This window comes from Vipera berus (genome assembly GCF_964194415.1).
Source record: "Vipera berus genome assembly, chromosome: 4".
NCBI lineage: Eukaryota > Metazoa > Chordata > Lepidosauria > Squamata > Viperidae > Vipera > Vipera berus.
This window is the reverse complement of record NC_138206.1, coordinates 82,049,264-82,067,979: the sequence shown is the minus strand read 5'-3', so window position 1 is coordinate 82,067,979 and position 18,716 is coordinate 82,049,264. Positions and strand designations below refer to the sequence as shown.

The 18,716-nt window shown below is 39.3% G+C and overlaps 1 protein-coding gene and 1 long non-coding RNA gene across 4 annotated transcripts in view; one reads left to right on the top strand and one right to left on the bottom strand.

Annotated features, from left to right (window-relative positions):
- The window catches only part of PPP2R3B (protein phosphatase 2 regulatory subunit B''beta), a 71,482-nt gene that overhangs the window by 16,861 nt on the left and 35,905 nt on the right, over positions 1-18,716 (bottom strand). For all 3 annotated transcript variants that reach the window (XM_081327205.1, XM_081327206.1, XM_081327204.1), the window contains exons 3-9: positions 18,056-18,241; positions 15,910-16,013; positions 14,778-14,880; positions 13,999-14,073; positions 12,017-12,103; positions 2,710-2,866; positions 1,275-1,323 (exon numbers count right to left, since the gene is read on the bottom strand). In XM_081327205.1, coding sequence (XP_081183331.1) covers positions 1,275-1,323; positions 2,710-2,866; positions 12,017-12,103; positions 13,999-14,073; positions 14,778-14,880; positions 15,910-16,013; positions 18,056-18,241 — 761 coding nt within the window. The remainder of the gene's footprint in view (positions 1-1,274; positions 1,324-2,709; positions 2,867-12,016; positions 12,104-13,998; positions 14,074-14,777; positions 14,881-15,909; positions 16,014-18,055; positions 18,242-18,716) is intronic.
- LOC308667752 lies at positions 12,066-18,125 on the top strand. The gene is made up of 3 exons (XR_014026370.1): positions 12,066-13,606; positions 16,166-16,342; positions 18,027-18,125. It is a non-coding gene; the product is annotated as an uncharacterized lncRNA (long non-coding RNA).

The window sequence follows — 18,716 nt, the reverse complement described above, 5'->3', positions numbered from 1 at the left end:
AACAATAAAATTGGAAGGCACCTTGGAGATCATCTAGTCCAACCCCCTGCTCAGGCAGAAAACCCTATGCCATTTCAGACAAATGGCTGTCCAGTCTCTTTTTAAAAACTTGCAGTGTTGGAGCATTCACCACTTCTGGAGGCAGGTTGTTTCACTGATTAATTGTTCTAACTGTCAGGAAATTTCTCCTTAGTTCTAGGTTGCTTCTCTTTGATTAGCTTCCATCCATTGCTTCTTGTCCTGCCTTCAGGTGCTTTGGAGAATAGCTTGACTCCATCTTCTTTGTGGCTACCCATGAGATATTGGAACACTGCTATCATGTTACCCCTTGTCCTTCTCTTCATTAGACTAGACACACCCAATTCCAGCAACTGTTCCTTATATGTTTTAGCCTTAAGTCCCCTAATCATCTTTGTTACTCTTCTCTGTACCCTTTCTAGAGTCTCGACATCTTTTTTACATCGTGGTGACCAAAACTGGATGCAGTATTCCAGGTGTGGCCTTACCAAAGCATTGTAAAGTGGTATTAACACTTCATGTGATCTTGATTCTATCCCTCTGTGTTGCCTTTTTTGGCAGCTGCAGCACACTGCTGGCTCATATTTAAGTGATTGTCAACTAGAACTCCAAGATCCCTCTCACAGTTATTACTACTGAGCAAGGTACCACCTATATAGTAGCTGTGCACTTGGTTTTTCTTGTCTAAATGTAGAACCTTACTTTTTTCACAATTGAATTTCATTTTGTTAGATAGCATCCAATGTTCAAGTCTGTCAGGATCCTTCTGTATCTTAAGCCTATCTTCTGGAGTGTTGGCTATTCCTGTCAGCCTGGTGTTGTCTGCACATTTGATGAGTTCCCCATCTATCCCCTCATCCAAATCATTGATGAAGATCTTGAAGAGCACTGGGTCCAGAATGGAGACTTGGGGCACCCCACTACACACTTCCCTCCATGTAGATGCAGTTCCATTGAGGACCACACACTGAGTACAGCTGGTCAGCCAGCTATGAATCCATCTGGTGATGATGCTGTCTAACCCACATTTTTCTATCTTATCAAGTAGTAGGTTTTATTTATTTTACACTAGTATAACCAGTGGTTTGTGTGGTGGTCTTTATAAAAATTGGTTAGCTAACTTGAGAGGTCAGATTTATTTATTTATATTTATTTGCATTATTTACATTAAAATGACTTTTTATTATAGTACTATACACTTTGCCACATAATTTACATGATAGGAAATATATATGGTATAATTTTTAAAGAGATACCTTGTTACAGCTCCAGAGAAAATTCTCTCTATCATCCGATTAGATATAGCTGTGAAAAGTGGGGAAAAAGGGAAAATATAACATGTATGTGTCACATACATATATTTAGCCTGTTGGCTCTGCTGGTCCCTCCCCATGTAAAGGGTTCTTGGCTAAGCAAAGCCCTTTGGATATTCTGTGTACAATCAAAATTGCAAATTCTATTAATATTTGCAAATTGCAAACACTAACATAGGCTTAGTGGAGTTTACAACAGAAGAATGAAAACCCCATTCTGTGAAAGAAACTGCCCTTTTCCACAGTCACTGCCCATTTCTGCTAAAGAACACATTTCAGCATCCAGTGTTAGCTAGTCTAGAGGTTTAATAGTATAGACATCATAATAACAAAAAACAGAAAAAGCCTTTTTATAGCTCCTCAATGGTTTTCAGGGTGCCTCATCACTGCAAGTGTTTAAACTAACCAAGGTTTCAGCATTGGTACTAGCCAAATGGCTACAATACGACAAACAACCTTTTGATAAGTAGCATTTGAAAGGACAAAGCTTAGTCTTTGAATCTTGTTAAGATACAAGCATTTATTTTAATTCATTTTTAAGCATTGTTGTTCTTAAACAGACACCTAATAAACTACTAGTTTGCCCTATCAGTGTTGGTGGGAGTGGTGTTTGTGGCTCCTTGATTAGGTTGCTGTTTATTGAGTCCTGAGTCCTTCGGAAAAGGGCAGTATATAAATCCAATAAAATAAAATAAATAAAATAAATATTGCTACCTTGCTTGTCTGTGTTAGTAATTCCTTGATTGGAATATTGTTTACATCTTGATTGTTGATCTGGTGTTAATTTTGGTATTAATCTCTGCTCATCTGGGTATTGATTGCTGGTGAGGTGTTTACATCTTTTTTGTTTTTTTAATGATATGTAAATGTTGTTTATTTCTATGTGTGTTGATGACCAATTTTATCAGAGTGCCAGATTTCCAGGAATTCTCTAGCATGATTTAGGATGCTTGCACTGTCCCAGTTGAAACTATGATTAAGTGTCCATTTGTTGTGACATTAAGGAGTTTTCATGATAAATTGGTCTTAGCTCCCTTAGGAAATAATGTGCAACTGTACTGAATAAATTTTAGATTTTAATTTCTACTTTTTAGAATACTGCCATCTTCCTGCTACAGGTCCACAGAAAAGTAGAAAACTACCAAAACTCAGAGTAATTCTCAACACTAAGAACACCAGAAATGTAAATGTGTTCTGACATCTCAGGTATTTGTTTTTATATATTTTGTAGAGGTTTTTATCATTTTGAATTTTTAAAATTGTTTTAGTTGCTTTATAATTTTAGAATTGTAAGCTACCCAGAGTCATTTGATTTCAGTGAACATTGATATAATTTTATTTTGAACTAAGTTGTTCCTTTGGTCATATCATATCATACCATGGTCGTTATGTCGAGCTAAATCCTTTTGGTCGATGTAAAGATCGTGGTCTGTATCTAGCTCCCAAAATTTGCAATAAATTACATAAAAATGTTCGTAAGAAAAGTATTCTGTCAGCTGGTTAATATCTACTTCCTCTTCTAACAATGCCACATTCTATTGAGAGAGAGAGAAACATTAAGAAAATTAAAGCATTAATCTCACTGATTGGAATAGCTTATAACAGGTTGAAATTTTCAGTATCTTAACCTCATTGTGAATTTACTCTAGGTAAATACCAGACAATTTATAATATCTAGTTTACAGACATACATCAACAGCTGATACATACCCAGTCAAAATAATACAGTCACTCAACATATGACTGAGTATGGTATAGACTAATAACAAGAAGCAAAATAATAAAATATAACAATGCACACTGCGGTCAGGGCAATTCAAACAACAGAAACCATAAATCAAGATGGACTCATAAAACCTCAAGACTGGTCTTCAAGGTCTTTCAGGAGGTAGACAGCATCAGAGCCATCACGGGGAACACTGTTCTATGGAGCAGGTGACAAATGATGACAAATAAGCTACATCTCTTAGATCCCAACAGATGGCATTGCTTAAGTGACAGGACTTTCACAAAGCATGTGAAACCTATCAGATGGACACAGGAAACTAGAGAAAAGCAATTCAATGAATAACCAGGCCATGTCCTGTCCTATGAAGGTGTGGGAACGGCCAGAATTTGGTCTCCCAAGAATTTGGCTTTTCACCTTTCAGCCTTTCCGTGCCTTCCTAGTTGGGCCTCTCTGTAGCTTCAGTGCAGAGAACACTCTCCTGGCTGGGAGGGGGGCCTGGCATGTGGGAGGTTTGGGAAACGCTATGATAAAGACTTCACATACATCTTATGCTATCTTGTTTTTGTGTGATCTCATAAGCACCTGAGTATCCAATTATTTCTGTGTATCCTGGTTGTGAGAGACTGATGTAATTTTTGTAATATTGGAGGTGAATAAAAGTTCAGTGGGCAGTGTACTCTCCAGAGTTCTTTTGGAGACGAGGCTGCCCTGCTGGTTCAGGACAACTCTATCGACCCGGGTCTGAATTCCTTTCCCTTCGTCTTAATTCTTTTCCCTTCATCTGGTGCCCTCTCTGAGGCTGTGAGGACAACTGTAACTTCTAGCTTACCTTCGCTCGGCAGGAGCTAAACGAACGCGTTCAACTTTTCATTCCCTCTGAGGAATCAACGAGGTAAGTATGGGGACTTCTCTTTCAACAGGACAGAAAAAACAGGTATCTGATCTTTGGAATTTGTTGACAAGGACTACGCAAACAGTTAAAGTTTATAAGGAGGATGTAGAAGAGCTGGTTAAGATTATTGGTAAGTTATGCCCTTGGTATCCTGCAGATGGGTCTTTTAGTCCCTATGATTGGCAAGAAATTGGGAAAAATCTGCATCAGGCTGTAACCACTCCAGTATCAGTACTACACACTTGGCAACTCTGCTATAAAGCTATTACTGAGTGGTCCAATCCTCTCATGTACCCTCCAAAATTAATAACTTCTGAGGCACCAATCTTGTACCCTCCAAAATTAATAACTTCTGAGGCACCAATCTTGTACCCTCCAAAATTAATAATTCCTGAGGCACCAATCCTGTATCCCCCAGACCCTCAGCCACCACTGTCTCATAATAATTCTTCCCGGCAGTGGAGCTCTGAGAGTCAGCAAAATTCAGACCCTCCTCAGCCTCAAGCACAGACTGCTATTCAGCAAATGGTGCAGTCTGCTTTGGCCTCTGGAACTTCAGAGGACGTCCAGGAGGCATTGCCATGAATGTCTGCCCTGTGGTCCGAAATGCTCAAAACCAGCGAGTCCATGAGTCTGTCCCATTTGCAGTTTACAAAGAGCTGAAAAGAAGTGTTACAGAAAATGGGTTGCAAAGCAATTTCACCCGGGGGCTTTTGGATGGTTTGCGAGGTAATAACAACATGTGCCCCTGTGATTGGCAATCAATGGTAAAGGCTATGATGACTCCTGCACAGTATGTATTGTTTTTGCAAGAATGGCGTGATCTGGCTAATATTAAGGCTATGGAAAATCTTGGACAACAGCTGGCAATCGATGTTGATATGCTGCTTGGGGAAGGACAATATGCAACCACTGCACAGCAGATCATAATGCCAGCCATCGCCTTTCAGCAAATTGGCCAGCTAGTCAAAGATGCCTGGTATCGTGTCCCAGACAGCGGGACGCCTTTAGGGTCATTTGCAAATATTCGTCAGGAAGCAGGTGAGTCCTATATGTCTTTTGTTAATAAATTACAGAGAGCTATAGAACGACAGGTTCAAAATGAAACTGCTGCTGACGTTTTGATGAAACAATTGGCATATGAAAATGCTAATCAGGACTGCAAAACAGCTCTGAAAGCAATTTATTCCAAACCTGAGACTACCATTGCTCAGATGATTAAATTATGTCAGAACATTGGAACTGAATCCCATAAAACAGAGCTTTTGGCTACTGCTCTTGCCGCTGTAGTTCATCCAGCCAAAGACAAAAAATGCTTTGCTTGTGGAAAATTTGGGCATTTTCAAAAAGAATGTAGATCAGTGCCACAGAACTCAAGCCAACCAAAAAAGCCCTGTCCAAAATGTGGCAAGGGATTCCACTGGGCAAACCAATGCTGGTATCAAAATATATACCAAAGGACTGGGCCTCTAAAAAGGCAGTCGGGAAACTGGATAGCGGGCCGTCCTCCAGCCCAGGGCCAAAGGAGGGTGATGCCGGTATCACTAAGCCAGGATTCGACTCCTTACAACCACAAGGCATTGAACAATTAACTCATGCCACTACAGGGAGTGCTGGCTTTGATCTCACTACTGTAGAGCCCTGTGAGTTCCAATTCCCACAACAGGTTTATAAGATACGGGCCAATGTTAAGGGACCTTTGCCAGCAGGAACCTTTGGACTTTTATTGCCACGCTCTAGCACTTCTCAAAGAGGTCTCTTTGTGATCCCTGGTGTAATTGATAGTGACTATACAGGACAAATAATCATACAGGCTTGGTCTAACTTGCCTCAATCGCTACCCTCTGGAGAGCAAATAGCTCAGCTTGTCATTTTGCCTTACTGTCAGGGACAGGCTCAGCTGCAGCAGCGTCACGGAGGGTTTGGCTCCACAAAGGTAGTTGCAGCTACCACTCTCATTTTACATGAAAAGCCAATGATGGCTTTGAGAGTAGGTAGCAAAATTATTAATGGCCTCTTGGACACAGGTGCAGATGTAACTGTGATAGCGCAGTAAGAATGGCCTGTGGAACTCCCCACCATTCCTACCCAAGAGATTTGGGGTGTGGGGGGGTATCGTCCTGCTCAACGCAGTGCCACTGCTCTTACTATACAATCAATCTCTGGCAACACGGCAATTCAATTAACACTTTACATTCTTCCCATTCCATTTTCTATTTGGGGTCGGGATCTTTTAAGTCAGCTTCAAACTACATTACAGACAAATTTATCCTAACCGCCTCCACAGCATTGCAACAAGAAAAAACAGCTTTGTCTTTAACTTGGCTTCCTGGCGCTCCCGTATGGGTAGATCAGTGGCCACTTCCTAGAGAAAAGCTTGAAGCTGTGGAGGCGCTAGTCAAAGAACAGTTGCAGCAGGATCACATAGAACCATCTACTAGTCCGTGGAACACTCCAATTTTCACAATTAAAAAGAAATCGGGAAAATGGAGATTGTTACATGATTTGAGACAAATAAACTTACGTATACAGCCCATGGGACCTTTGCAATGTGGGCTGCCTAATCCTAATTTAATTCCAGAGGATTATGAGTTAATAATTGTGGATTTAAAGGATTGTTTTTATACTATTCCATTATCTCCTCAAGACAGAGAGAAATTTGCATTTACAGTTCCTGTATACAATTATGCACACCCTACTCAACGATATCAGTGGAAGGTTTTGCCTCAAGGAATGCTAAACAGTCCAACACTTTGCCAACGGTTTGTCCATGATGCCTTACAACCCATGCGTGACAAATATCCAAAGTTGTTGATTTACCATTTTATGGATAATAACTTGCTAACTGGAAAGCCTTTGCCTGTTAACTGCTTATTAACCTTACAGGAAATCTTGGCTAAATCGGGACTTGTCATTGCCCCTGAGAAGGTTCAAAATAAACCTCCTTTTTTATATTTAGGTCTCCGGATGCTTCAATCTTCTTTTTCTCCTTTTGTTCCGGCTCTGCGCATTCGATCTCATTTCACTCTGGTACAATTGCAAAAAATTTTGGGTCATCTTAATTGGGCTAGACCATTTTTAGGGTTAACCACTGCTTTGTTGCGTCCACTTTTTATTGCCTTGCAAGGTCATTTAACCCCTGACGCACAGATTCCAGTCTCCCTGGAAATGCGGCATTGCTTTCATCAAATCAATTCTGCCCTTCGTAAAGTTATGGTTAACAGAGCCCCTGTTTTAGGATTAATGTCAGCAGCCCTTTTTCATACTCCTTTGCAGCCAACTGCTATCTTATTTTTTCCTGAAACGCTTAAATCTATCTGCATTGTAGAATGGTTGTATTTACCACACACACCAGCAAAAAATGTATCTCCCGTGGAAGTGTTATTTTCTGACCTTTTAATGAAGGTACGGCATCGTGCACTTCAGTTAACTGGTTTTGATCCTTTAGTCATTCATTTACCTTGCACCAAAGATCAGCATAATTTCTTTATGCAAATGTCTAATGCTTACGCAATTGCCTTTGTAGATTATGTGGGAGCTGTATTATTTAATCCCCCCAAGGACCAACGTTTGACTTTATTACAGGAATTGCCTTTTGTTTTTCAATCTGCACAGGTTTTTACCCCTCTTCCTAATGCTATTACATTATTTACAGATGGATCTCGTACCCGTGGGGTGGTTGTTTGGCAAGTTGATGGCAAGTGGCAAGCTAAGTTCACAGCTTCTCAAACCTCAGCCCAGCGTGCTGAACTTTCTGCAGTGATTTTAGCCTTTCAATTGCATGATTCAATTCCCTTTAATCTTATTGTAGACTCACAATATATTTATAACCTTTTTAATCATATGGCATTTGCTTACCTGTCTCCACTTTTGGATCGTAATTTGCTTTCTTTATTTCTTACTTTTCAAACTCTTTTGCGTGACCGAACTATTCCATTTTTTGTTGCTCACATTCGCTCCCATACAGGTTTTTCTGATACTATTTCTGATGGCAACCACAGAGCAGACGCTGCTTTACATTCTCTTAAGGTGGCTCCACTTTTTACTGACCCTTTAACTAGCCATTCCTTTTTTCACCAGAATGCTAAATCTCTTCGTGCTACCTTTAACATTCCACTTTCTCAGGCTCGTGATATTATCTCAGCCTGTCCTTCTTGCTCCTCTTCCCCCCTCTCTTTTCCCTTTGATGCTGTTAACCCCAGAGGAACTGAAGCCAATGCCCTTTGGCAAATGGATGTTACTCACGTTCCACAATTTTCTCCAGCTTCCTATCTTCATGTTTGCATTGATACGTATTCTGGTTATGTGTGGGTTACCCCCCTTCGCGGGGAAACTACCTCTCATGTAATTCAGCACCTTCTCGCTGCCATGGCTGTCATGGGACGACCACTTGTTTTAAAGACTGACAATGCTCCTGCATATACTTCTAATGCTTTTTCTCAATTTTGCAGAACTTGGGATATTTCTCTCCGACATGGCATTCCATACAATAGCACAGGCCAAGCTATAGTGGAACGTGCACATCGTACATTTAAAGCTTTGTTGTTTAAACATTTACAAGATAGGGGACTTACTCCCTCTGATCTTAAAACCTTAATTCCAGTATTGTTGTTTCCTTTGAATCATTTAACTATCACTAATCAAGCTTATATTCCTGCAGAGAGACATTTTAAGAAGGAGCTTTCCCTGGAGCGACCACAAGTGCTATATAAGGAGCTGCCCGAGCCAACCTGGAAGGGACCAGATGAATTGATTACTTGGGGAAGGGGTTTTGCATCTATTCTTACTCCTACAGGACCGGTGTGTGCCAGGTGTGTGAAGCCATTCCGAGCCAAACATGAGCTGGCACCAGAGGCTGAGCAGTCCACTCCCAGAGTTCAATCCAGCCCTGACATTGAACCTGAACCCGGTGGGTGAAACACCACAAAGGCGTAAAAGAATTTCGCGGCCAGCAGGATTCCTGTCGGCATTTATCACACTCAACTTAACATCAATTCAGCACTTGGACTGTTGCTGTGTTTTTGTTTTTTATTTTTTCATCTGTAGGAATTCATGAAGATTTAGCGGATAGAGGACAATTCAATTTGTGGCTGCAACTGGCCAATATTTCTGGTCAGAGTAATTTTTGCTTAAAAATGTCTGCCTCTGCTCATGAAGTCACTAGCTCTTGCATTGTTCCTGTCTGTGCTCCAGCTACTGTTATTCAAATTATACTCTTTTTGCCAATTTTAATATATCTACTACTTATGATACTATGTATTCTTGGGGCTCTCCCACTTATAAACTTAATAAGAATGCTTTTTCTATTATTACTCCAAATGTTATTCACCACGAGAATATCACTTGTGCTAGAATCATTAATTGTACCCATAACTGTTATAATTTTGGTAATTCAGCTTTAACTAATTGTGTTCAGATTGTTAATGTATCCTTCACTCTAGGTCACATTCCTCTTCCCAGTGGATGGTTTTTTTCATGTGGACAGAGAACGTTTAATTATATTCCGGCCAATCTGTCCAGTCCAACCTTTTGTTGTTTGAGCCGTTTAGCGCTCATCATGCCTGACAGTAAAACCATCAGGCAAGCATCTCCGGTCAATCGTAAAAGGCGTGCGTACAGTGGCGATGAATTAGACTCCACCTGTGACTCTTCCACACGTCTTTTCAACAAGGAGAAAATTTTAGCCCTGGCTTTGTTTGTTCCTCGTGCTTTGGCTGCTAGAAATAGCAGAAATATTAGTTCTCTTGCATGTCTTGTGGTTAAAGCCTTGAACCATACTTCCTCTGCTATTGCACAGTTAAATGATGAACAGAAGGAGTTACGCCATGCTATTTTAGAAAATAGAGCTGCTATAGATTATCTTATGCTTTTACATAATACAGGGTGTGAAGCAGTGGAAGAAATGTGCTGTTTTAATATAACTGATAATTCCAATGCCATTCGTAACCATATATCTGCTTTGCACACATTAGTTCACCAAATTCGTCAGGATAAAGGATGGGGTATTTGGCAGTGGCTTACATCTTGGCTACCAGATTTTGCTTGGCTTAAGCATTTATTTGTTTATGGTATTTTAACTATAGTTATATTGATTAGTTTGTGTTGCTGTATCCAATGTATTCCCTCTTTGCTGGCATTGTGCCGTTTGCTTTTTGTTAAACGATCTCACACCTCTACCTTCAATGCCAAAGATTTACATGTTATGCAAGCTTATCTCAAACATTCTGCTTCTGTCATTACACAAAAAAAGGGGACATGTGGGAACGGCCAGAATTTGGTCTCCCAAGAATTTGGCTTTTCACCTTTCAGCCTTTCCGTGCCTTCCTAGTTGGGCCTCTCTGTAGCTTCAGTGCAGAGAACACTCTCCTGGCTGGGAGGGGGGCCTGGCATGTGGGAGGTTTGGGAAACGCTATGATAAAGACTTCACATACATCTTATGCTATCTTGTTTTTGTGTGATCTCATAAGCACCTGAGTATCCAATTATTTCTGTGTATCCTGGTTGTGAGAGACTGATGTATTTTTTGTAATATTGGAGGTGAATAAAAGTTCAGCGGGCAGTGTACTCTCCAGAGTTCTTTTGGAGACGAGGCTGCCCTGCTGGTTCAGGACAACTCTATCGACCCGGGTCTGAATTCCTTTCCCTTCGTCTTAATTCTTTTCCCTTCAGAAGGGTCATATAACTGATGATCAGCTATCTTAATTAACTTGGAAGCCTACTGGCAACATGCGCAGTGTTACATTGTCATACAGAGGTTGCCCATAACAACCCGTGATGCACTCTCTCCACCTATAGTTTCAGGGTGGTCTTCAAAGATAACTTTATATAATGCACACTGCAGTAATTCAGAATCATGAGTGGGGCCTTCTGATCTAGGAATGGGACAGTTGGGATGCAAGATGGATTTGAATAAAAGTCCTCGGAACCACAATAGCACCTGCTCTTTAAACACAAGCTGTCAGTCTAGGAGGACCCTCATATTGTGCACTGGGTTTGCGTGGGCAGTGTGACACCATCCAGAACTAAGGATGGACTACTATTTATTATTTTGGTTTTACTGGTTTAAAGCCTATGTTTGCTGCCCAGAGTTGCAATTGTTAGATGGATAGCTATATAAATCAATGGAATGAATGAATAAATGCATCCCCACATCCAGGTAGCTCCCAAATTCACAGCCATTATTCTTGAATCTGACTGCTTTTTTTCTGTGCAGATTCCATAGCCTTCCAGAGACAAAATTTCAGTGGCATCATTAGGCTGTCCAACAGTTGAGATATATACTCAGGTGCCATCACCCAGTGTCTTCATATAGATATTTAGACAGAAGTAGGAAAAAACCCGGCCCTACTTCAAATCCCTTGAGCCACTCCATAAAGATAATCAATAGCTCTAAAGCTCATGGATCAATCAAGGAAGACTAGGATGGATGCATCACCACCATTTCTGTCCTTTCTTAAGTCATGCACAAATGCAATCAATGCCCTCCTGGTTCTATGCCAAGACATGAAATCTCATTGGAAACCACTGTGATAATCCTGATTGGAAGGGATCCAGATACTTTTATTTCCTCCCAAACCACATAAAGCTACAGTATGACCACCTTCTCAACAATATTCCCAGACAGGAAATGCTGGACCTGGTCAGAAATTATATGACACTGTTGGGATCAACAATGTTTTCCTGAGGAAAGTGCAGACCTCCTCCTACTTAAGTGAAGGGAGAATCACGCCTTCACTAAAGAATGAATTGATCTCTGCTTGTATCCAATCACACATCACTTCCTAGGATGCCTTAACCAACTAGCATTAAAACATGAGATAAATTTTATATTGATTAAAATCGGTGGAGAAACTTTTAGGTTACTGTTATTAAATTTGCAAAAGTATGACAGAAGCTAATGGTTTCCATTAAGCCAAGTTAAGATCAAGTAAAGCCATCAAGTCAGAAATGTAAAATTTCCTAAGTTCATTTCTAAATAGAAATAAATTACAAAGAAAAAAAATTATGATCCACCTGAACAGTTAATCAGTAAAATTTATTTTATTACAAAACTGCATGCTGTACCTGTAAAAAGCTGCTTTTCCTGAGTTCATTACAAGTGATTCTTCCTGACCATGACCTGTTTACTGAATAAAATATCCTTTGTATTACCTGCAAGAAAATATAAAGTGTGATTGCTATATCAATGATGTATATTATTACCCAACTGCTTAAATATAACAGTAATTTGTGAGCTTATCCATACATATTTTGGGGGTACATATATTTAGAATTTACCAATTAGGAGGACTAAATCAATTCAGAGTATTAATATTTGTGTCTTTTTCCAGGTTACATCCTTTCCATCTGGAATCAAACAAAACATAATTACTCAGTCCTTTGTATATTATTCCAAACTATTTACAGAAAATAGCAGCATCTATCAAACGATGGGCTGTCCTTGAAAATGGAAGACTAAACTGGGTGATGAACTTTTAAGGGAACTAGACTTGTTTAGCTTATGAAGAGAAAGATTAGAGTTGACATGATGGCTGTCTTCTGATAACTGAAGGGTTGTCACAGGGAGGAGACAGTTGACTTGTTCTCCAAAGCACCTGAGAGCAGGGCAAGAAGCAATGGGTGGAAGCTTGTTAAAACAAGAGATCCAATCTGGAACTAAGGACAAATTTCCTGACTATAAGAATAACTAATTAATGGAATAGATTGCCTCCTGGAGTTGTGGTCACTCTATCACTGGAGAGCTTCAAGAAAAGACTGGACAGTCTTTTGTCCGGGATGCAATAGGTTCTCTTGCCTTGGGCTAGAAGACCACTAAAATCCCTTCCGGCCTTCTGATTCTAAGATCTGGGTTGATCTGGTATATATTTGGATAGATCACAGGAAATCCTAGGGCTAGCAATAAAATTATAAAGTCATCAAGCAACCTCTAAGAATACAATATCAAACCACTTCTGCACTGTGCAAGTAAACAGTAAATCATAAAGACTTTGGCTACAAAGAGTAAAAAAAACCTCAGCCTGTGTGGAAGGCTGATCCCACATTCATAAAATCAGTTGACCTCCCACCTACTCTATCTATAAGGTAAATTAAAATCCAACTATTTAAACAGTTCCCCCTCCCCACCTCCTTTCTTCAATTTAGCTACTTGGTTTGAGGATGTATTAGCTGACTAATCCATTTTCTGGGCAACAGAAAGGGGAAAGTGTGGTTTGTTTCACCAAGCTGTGTATCTGGTCCAAGTGCTTTTGAGCTTCCCTTTTTTGCTGCTTTTTGAGTATGTTGATCAGTGTGCATACTGCTGAAGATTTCACTATCCACATTCAGCAGGAAGAAACAGCCATAAGAAGAAATTAATTTTGAAGGGGATGAAGAGTTCCAGCATGGAAATTATGAACTCATTCTTTTAGGACATTTCTAATATGGGAGGAAAAATCTTAAATGGTGGTTACCAACTAAATGCAAGAATAAGAAAGGACAGTTTTTTTGTCCTGTTGAGCATTTTCTGTTACTTCTCTCTTATAGCACATCTGGTTCTTAAGAGAGGAAAGCAGCTCCCTCCTTCCTGATATTTTGGAAACTTGATTGTTCTGTTGAGTCTCTACAGATTATGCCAGAAATTACTATGTCACCCTCAGATGATTTATGGCAGCTGAGGTAGGAGGGTTTACTGTACTTATGGTGGAATTTTTGTATTTTCCAAGTATTTAAAATTGTTAATGGTTTATGAGGCTGTGGATCCCCCCAAAAGGACAGAATGATCTGTGAACTCTTACCATTTGTGAACTTAATCCACTAAACCTAATATAGCTGAATATAGATGGTAAAAGTCATCTTTAATTTAAATGAGACATATTTGTTGTCTCACTTACATATAAATAGGTGTGCACTGTGTACATAATCATAGATCAGACATGTCAAACTTGCGACATCATGTGATGTATTGGAGCTTTTTCCTCATTGCCGGCAATGGGGTGGGCGCAGTTTCCTCATGCTATTGCATCTAGATGGTCCACATGAAAAATATTTTCTATACAGAAGACACTTACCGTTGTAATGTACCGAGAATGAAATTCTGATGCTTCTTTTAAGAAGACTAGACTAGGATGACTATTGACCACATCCTAAGTATGAAGGATGAAAAAGGCATCAGTTCAGAATTTTTATGAGCAACTATTTAATGAAAACATTTAATTCTGCCAAATCATAGTGGCATATAGGGGGTACATGTATAACATCATAAGCAAAATATTCAAATTGTTTCAAGATAACTGTTAATTTTCATTTTTAAATAAAAAAATAGAATGCATGAAAATTCAGCTCCTTTTAATATCAAGAAATGAACCAGGAACATATTACGATTGGAAGATCTAATGGAAAGAGAAGAGGAAGGCAAATCTACAATTTAGCTTAGGAATCAAAAGGCACTGAGAAGAATCAGAAAGCAGTTTAGAGCAAGGGCTCCCAACCCCAGGTCTATGGCCCATTTGGAATTGGGTCACGGAATTGGTGGGCAAGTGCACACGTGCAAAGCTGTATTTGTGAAAGCAGCATGCATACACAAAACTATCCCCTGTCCTCCTGCCTCTGCTGGTTCACTGAGCCAGAAAGGTTGGAGACCACTAGTTTAGAGAACAGAATTCTCTTGTTTTCATATTTCTCTAGTAATCTAATAAGTTTCTATCTACCAGCTGGCATATCAAGGGCTTGATAGATTAAATTTAGCTATTTCTGACTTCTGACATAATGAAACATCACTGAGTTGATTGGGAAGATGGGTGATTGGTGGGTATTTCTGTGGTAATAATGAAAAGAAAAAGGAATTTACTTGTAAAAATGGAATGAAGTCTTCTTGTACCAGATAATTATATCCAGGACTCTTTAGAAGGTGAACAAACTTGGCAGCAGCATCATGACAGGTCTGTAATATTCTGCAAAGTATAATTTGTCTAATTTATGCAGATATAGAAAAATTATATATATTATTTTTCAATCTTAATATGTATTCACAAGTATGAATAACAGTTGTGTTGGGCCACATGGAACACCAGTCCCTTTGAAATAAATAAGGTGTGTGGCCCCTTTGAACGAACACTATGGAAACTTTGGAAGAAGAAAGGTTACTAGATGGATGTCTGTTTTCAAATTGGCCTTACAAAGTCACTGCAGACTAATGGCTTCCCTTTTTCAGCTTGTTTTCATATATATTGATCAACCATGCATAATGTAGGATTCAGCACTGAGATGAAAAAAGAAACATCTCATATGTATTCCCACTATGGCAAAAGGAATTGCCTTGTTCATCACCTGAATTTATACACAATTATCTGACCATGCTATATTAAATTGTCAGTGTTCATTGTATGTAAAATGGATAGTCCTGATCCTGCACCGTTAAGAACACAGACATGGGTTCTTTGAAAGTAAAAGTCTATTAAAGAGGGGGGGGGAAACACTAAAAGGGTAAGCCAAATTCTCTTCTCACCTCAAATTTCAAAGATAATTCACCTCTTGTTTCTATTCATTCTCTCTCAAAGTTGCCCTCATCCCCTTTTGAAATTAAGCAAGTTTAAAGAACAAATGTTCAGTCTAGAGGCCAACAGAATTCTCAATCTCAAATTATTTCAACTATCCTGTGCTGTCATCAGAGAGTTTAGGAACATGGCATACTTAAAGGTGCAGTAAATTAAATTCAGCAGTGTCTCTCCCTCCCTAAGTTCTATCATCTATCATTCATTCTGCCTTTAAAAAAAATATCTTTCAAAACAATTTACATAATCAATTCCAGTAGAACTTAGTCAGATCCAAAATGTGTCCTCCTAAGACAGGGGTAGATGAAAATGGTAAAAGCTATTCCTCAACTGTCTTTTTCATTAAAATATTAACCAGATTTCCTTTAAAAAATCTTCAAATAATATTTTAAAACAAGTTAAGTGACCTTAAAGGAAATGCATACTTACTTTCGCCACATAGCAACAAACTTATGAACTGATACAAATCCTGTGCGCTCTCCTCCAGCACAATAAAATAATGGACCTTTCCAGTAAAGGGGGCAATCACAAGCCTAGAATTAAGAGGTATCATTAAAAAGCAAAAACTGGCACTTATTCCTGCAAAACTTCAGAGGCTGAGTTTAGTAAAAGAAAGATGATGCTGGGAAATGGAATGATGATTCTAATTTCTCTTTATTTTACTATTTATATCATGTTTCTCCAGGCAAACCTGCATGTCCAGAAAGTGTTGAATGATTTAAAAAATTGTGTCCTCCAGAGGACTAATGAGAGGGCACCATGCACTGAACAAAAGTGCATAAATGGGCATACACCATGCACAATATGAATGTCAGGCTCTTCTCTTTCCCAAACTGAAGATGATATATTAGAAAAACTAATGGTTTGGATTTTAACTTGGTCTTATTTGTTTTACAGTGGCCTAGTGGTTAAGGCACCAGGCTAGAAAACAGGAGACTATGAATTCTAATCCCATTTTAGGCATGAAAGTTGGCTGAGTGACTTTGGGCCAGTCATTCTCTCTCAGACCAATTAATCTCACAGAGTTGTTATTGTTGTTGTGGGGGAAACAGGAAGAGGAAAGTGTGCTGAATATGTCTGTCACTATGAATTATTTGTAAAAATAATAAAGTCAGGATACCAACAAACAGATCAATAATTCAGAATCATTTTTCATCTGTTTCTAAATTTTATATCCCTGCAAGAAGTACAAAAAAATATTAAAACCTCTGCATTTTTGCAATTTGAAACTTAAAATAATTAATCAAAAAGACTTCAAAAGCAGTTTTTGGTGCACATTGAAGAAAATCAAATCCGAGTATCTACTATATGCAAAGAGAGTTCCTGTCTTCCAGAATGTATTTGTTTGATAATACATGGGCAGGGGAGAAGAAGTGTGATGTATGAACTCATCCCCCCCAAAAGAAAAATGGCTCATTTTTTGAATAACATTAATATAAAGGCATTGGTTTACTATTTTAGATTATTTTCATTTTGATTTGTTTTGGCTGAGTTCAATAATCTGTATTATTATTATTATTATTATTATTATTATTATTATTGTTATTGTTATTGTTATTATTAATTTTATTTGTATACCGCCCTTCTCCCGAAGGACTCAGGGCGGTGAACAGGGCAATACATGTTAAAAAACAAGAATACAAATATTAAAAGAAATTAAACAAGATGCCCAACAACAGCAATAAGTTAAAATACATTAAAAAACAGTAAAACCCAAGCCCATCACCCATCAGGCCAGGCCGGCTTGTTCGAACAGATAAGTCTTTAGATCGCGCTGGAAGGAACGAAGGTCGGGCGCCATCCGGAGCTCAACCGGAAGATGGTTCCACAGATCCGGCGCACCCACAGAGAACGCCCTCCCCCTGGGGGCCACCAGTCGGCATTCTTTGACTGGTGGCACCCTGAGGAGGCCCTCTCTGTGGGAACGCACTGGGCGGAGGGAAGTTGATGCTGGCCGCAGGTGCTCCCTAAGGTATTCCAGACCCTTGCCATGTAGGGCTTTGTAGGTCATTACCAGCACCTTGAATCTCACCCGGAAGACAACTGGGAACCAATGCAGCTCACGGAGCAGAGGTGTAACATGGGAGTATCGGGAAACTCCCAACACAACTCTCGCGGCTGCATTCTGTACCAGTTGGAGCCTCCGAGTGGTCTTCAAGGGCAGCCCCATGTAGAGAGCATTGCAGTAGTCTAAACGAGAGGTCACGAGCGCATGAGTGACCGTACGCAAGGCATCCCGGTCTAGATAGGGCCGCAACTGGCGCACCAGGCGAACCTGGGCGAAGGCCCCCCTAGTCACAGTTACTATATGGTCTTCTAAAGAAAGCTGTGAATCTAGGAGGACTCCCAAGTTTCGAGTCCTATTCCTAGATTATATTGGTACTGTGTACATTTTCTGGCAGAAAAAGCAGAATGAAATAAAATTAAGTTGGCTATGCTGTAATGTACTAAATGTTTTAAGTACTATTGAATAAAACCAAATAGGACTGAATTGGACAACATTTCAATGCAAATACAGTTCTTAATTGTCCCTTTGCTTCTTGCAGGCAGAAAAAGAAAACATCTCACCACTCACCTTTGCAACTTTGCCCATATCTTCTAATGTAGCTCGCTCATTGGGAAACTGGGAGAAAGTTCTGTCTATCTTTGCAATAATAGCATCAATGTTGACTTTTTCTTTTGGACATCCTTGAGGAAAATAAAATGTTGGAATGGTTTGGCTCAGAGATGGTGTTAAAGATTCCTCTTTCTTTGACTGAACCTGGAATAAAAGGAAAGTGACCGTTTAAAAAGAGGATTTTCAGCAATTGCACAATATTATTATTTTTTTAATCCTCCAAATATACAAAAACTAAACACAAATGGAGATTAAATTGGTCTCAATGGGACTTCTCAGTAGAGAGATGGATTGGATTGGGCTATAATATCCAAACATGATCATATACTTATATTAAGATTTTAAAAAACTCAAATCTGAGGAAAAAATGGAAAAGGAAGGTATTTTTTCCTGATAAAGCTTTATTTTGCCCCGCAGCCACTTGCCCTAGTTTTAGAAACACATTTCTAACAAATATTTGCACTTTTTAAAAAAGTTATCTATTACTTGATTACCCATCAAGTCACAAGCAAATAATAAATAGCTTAGCTAGAAGTGACTACACTATAATTTCCACTTTGATATATCCCTATCTTCCTTGAGAGCACACACTTTCCCCTACAAAATCAGATGGGGAGAG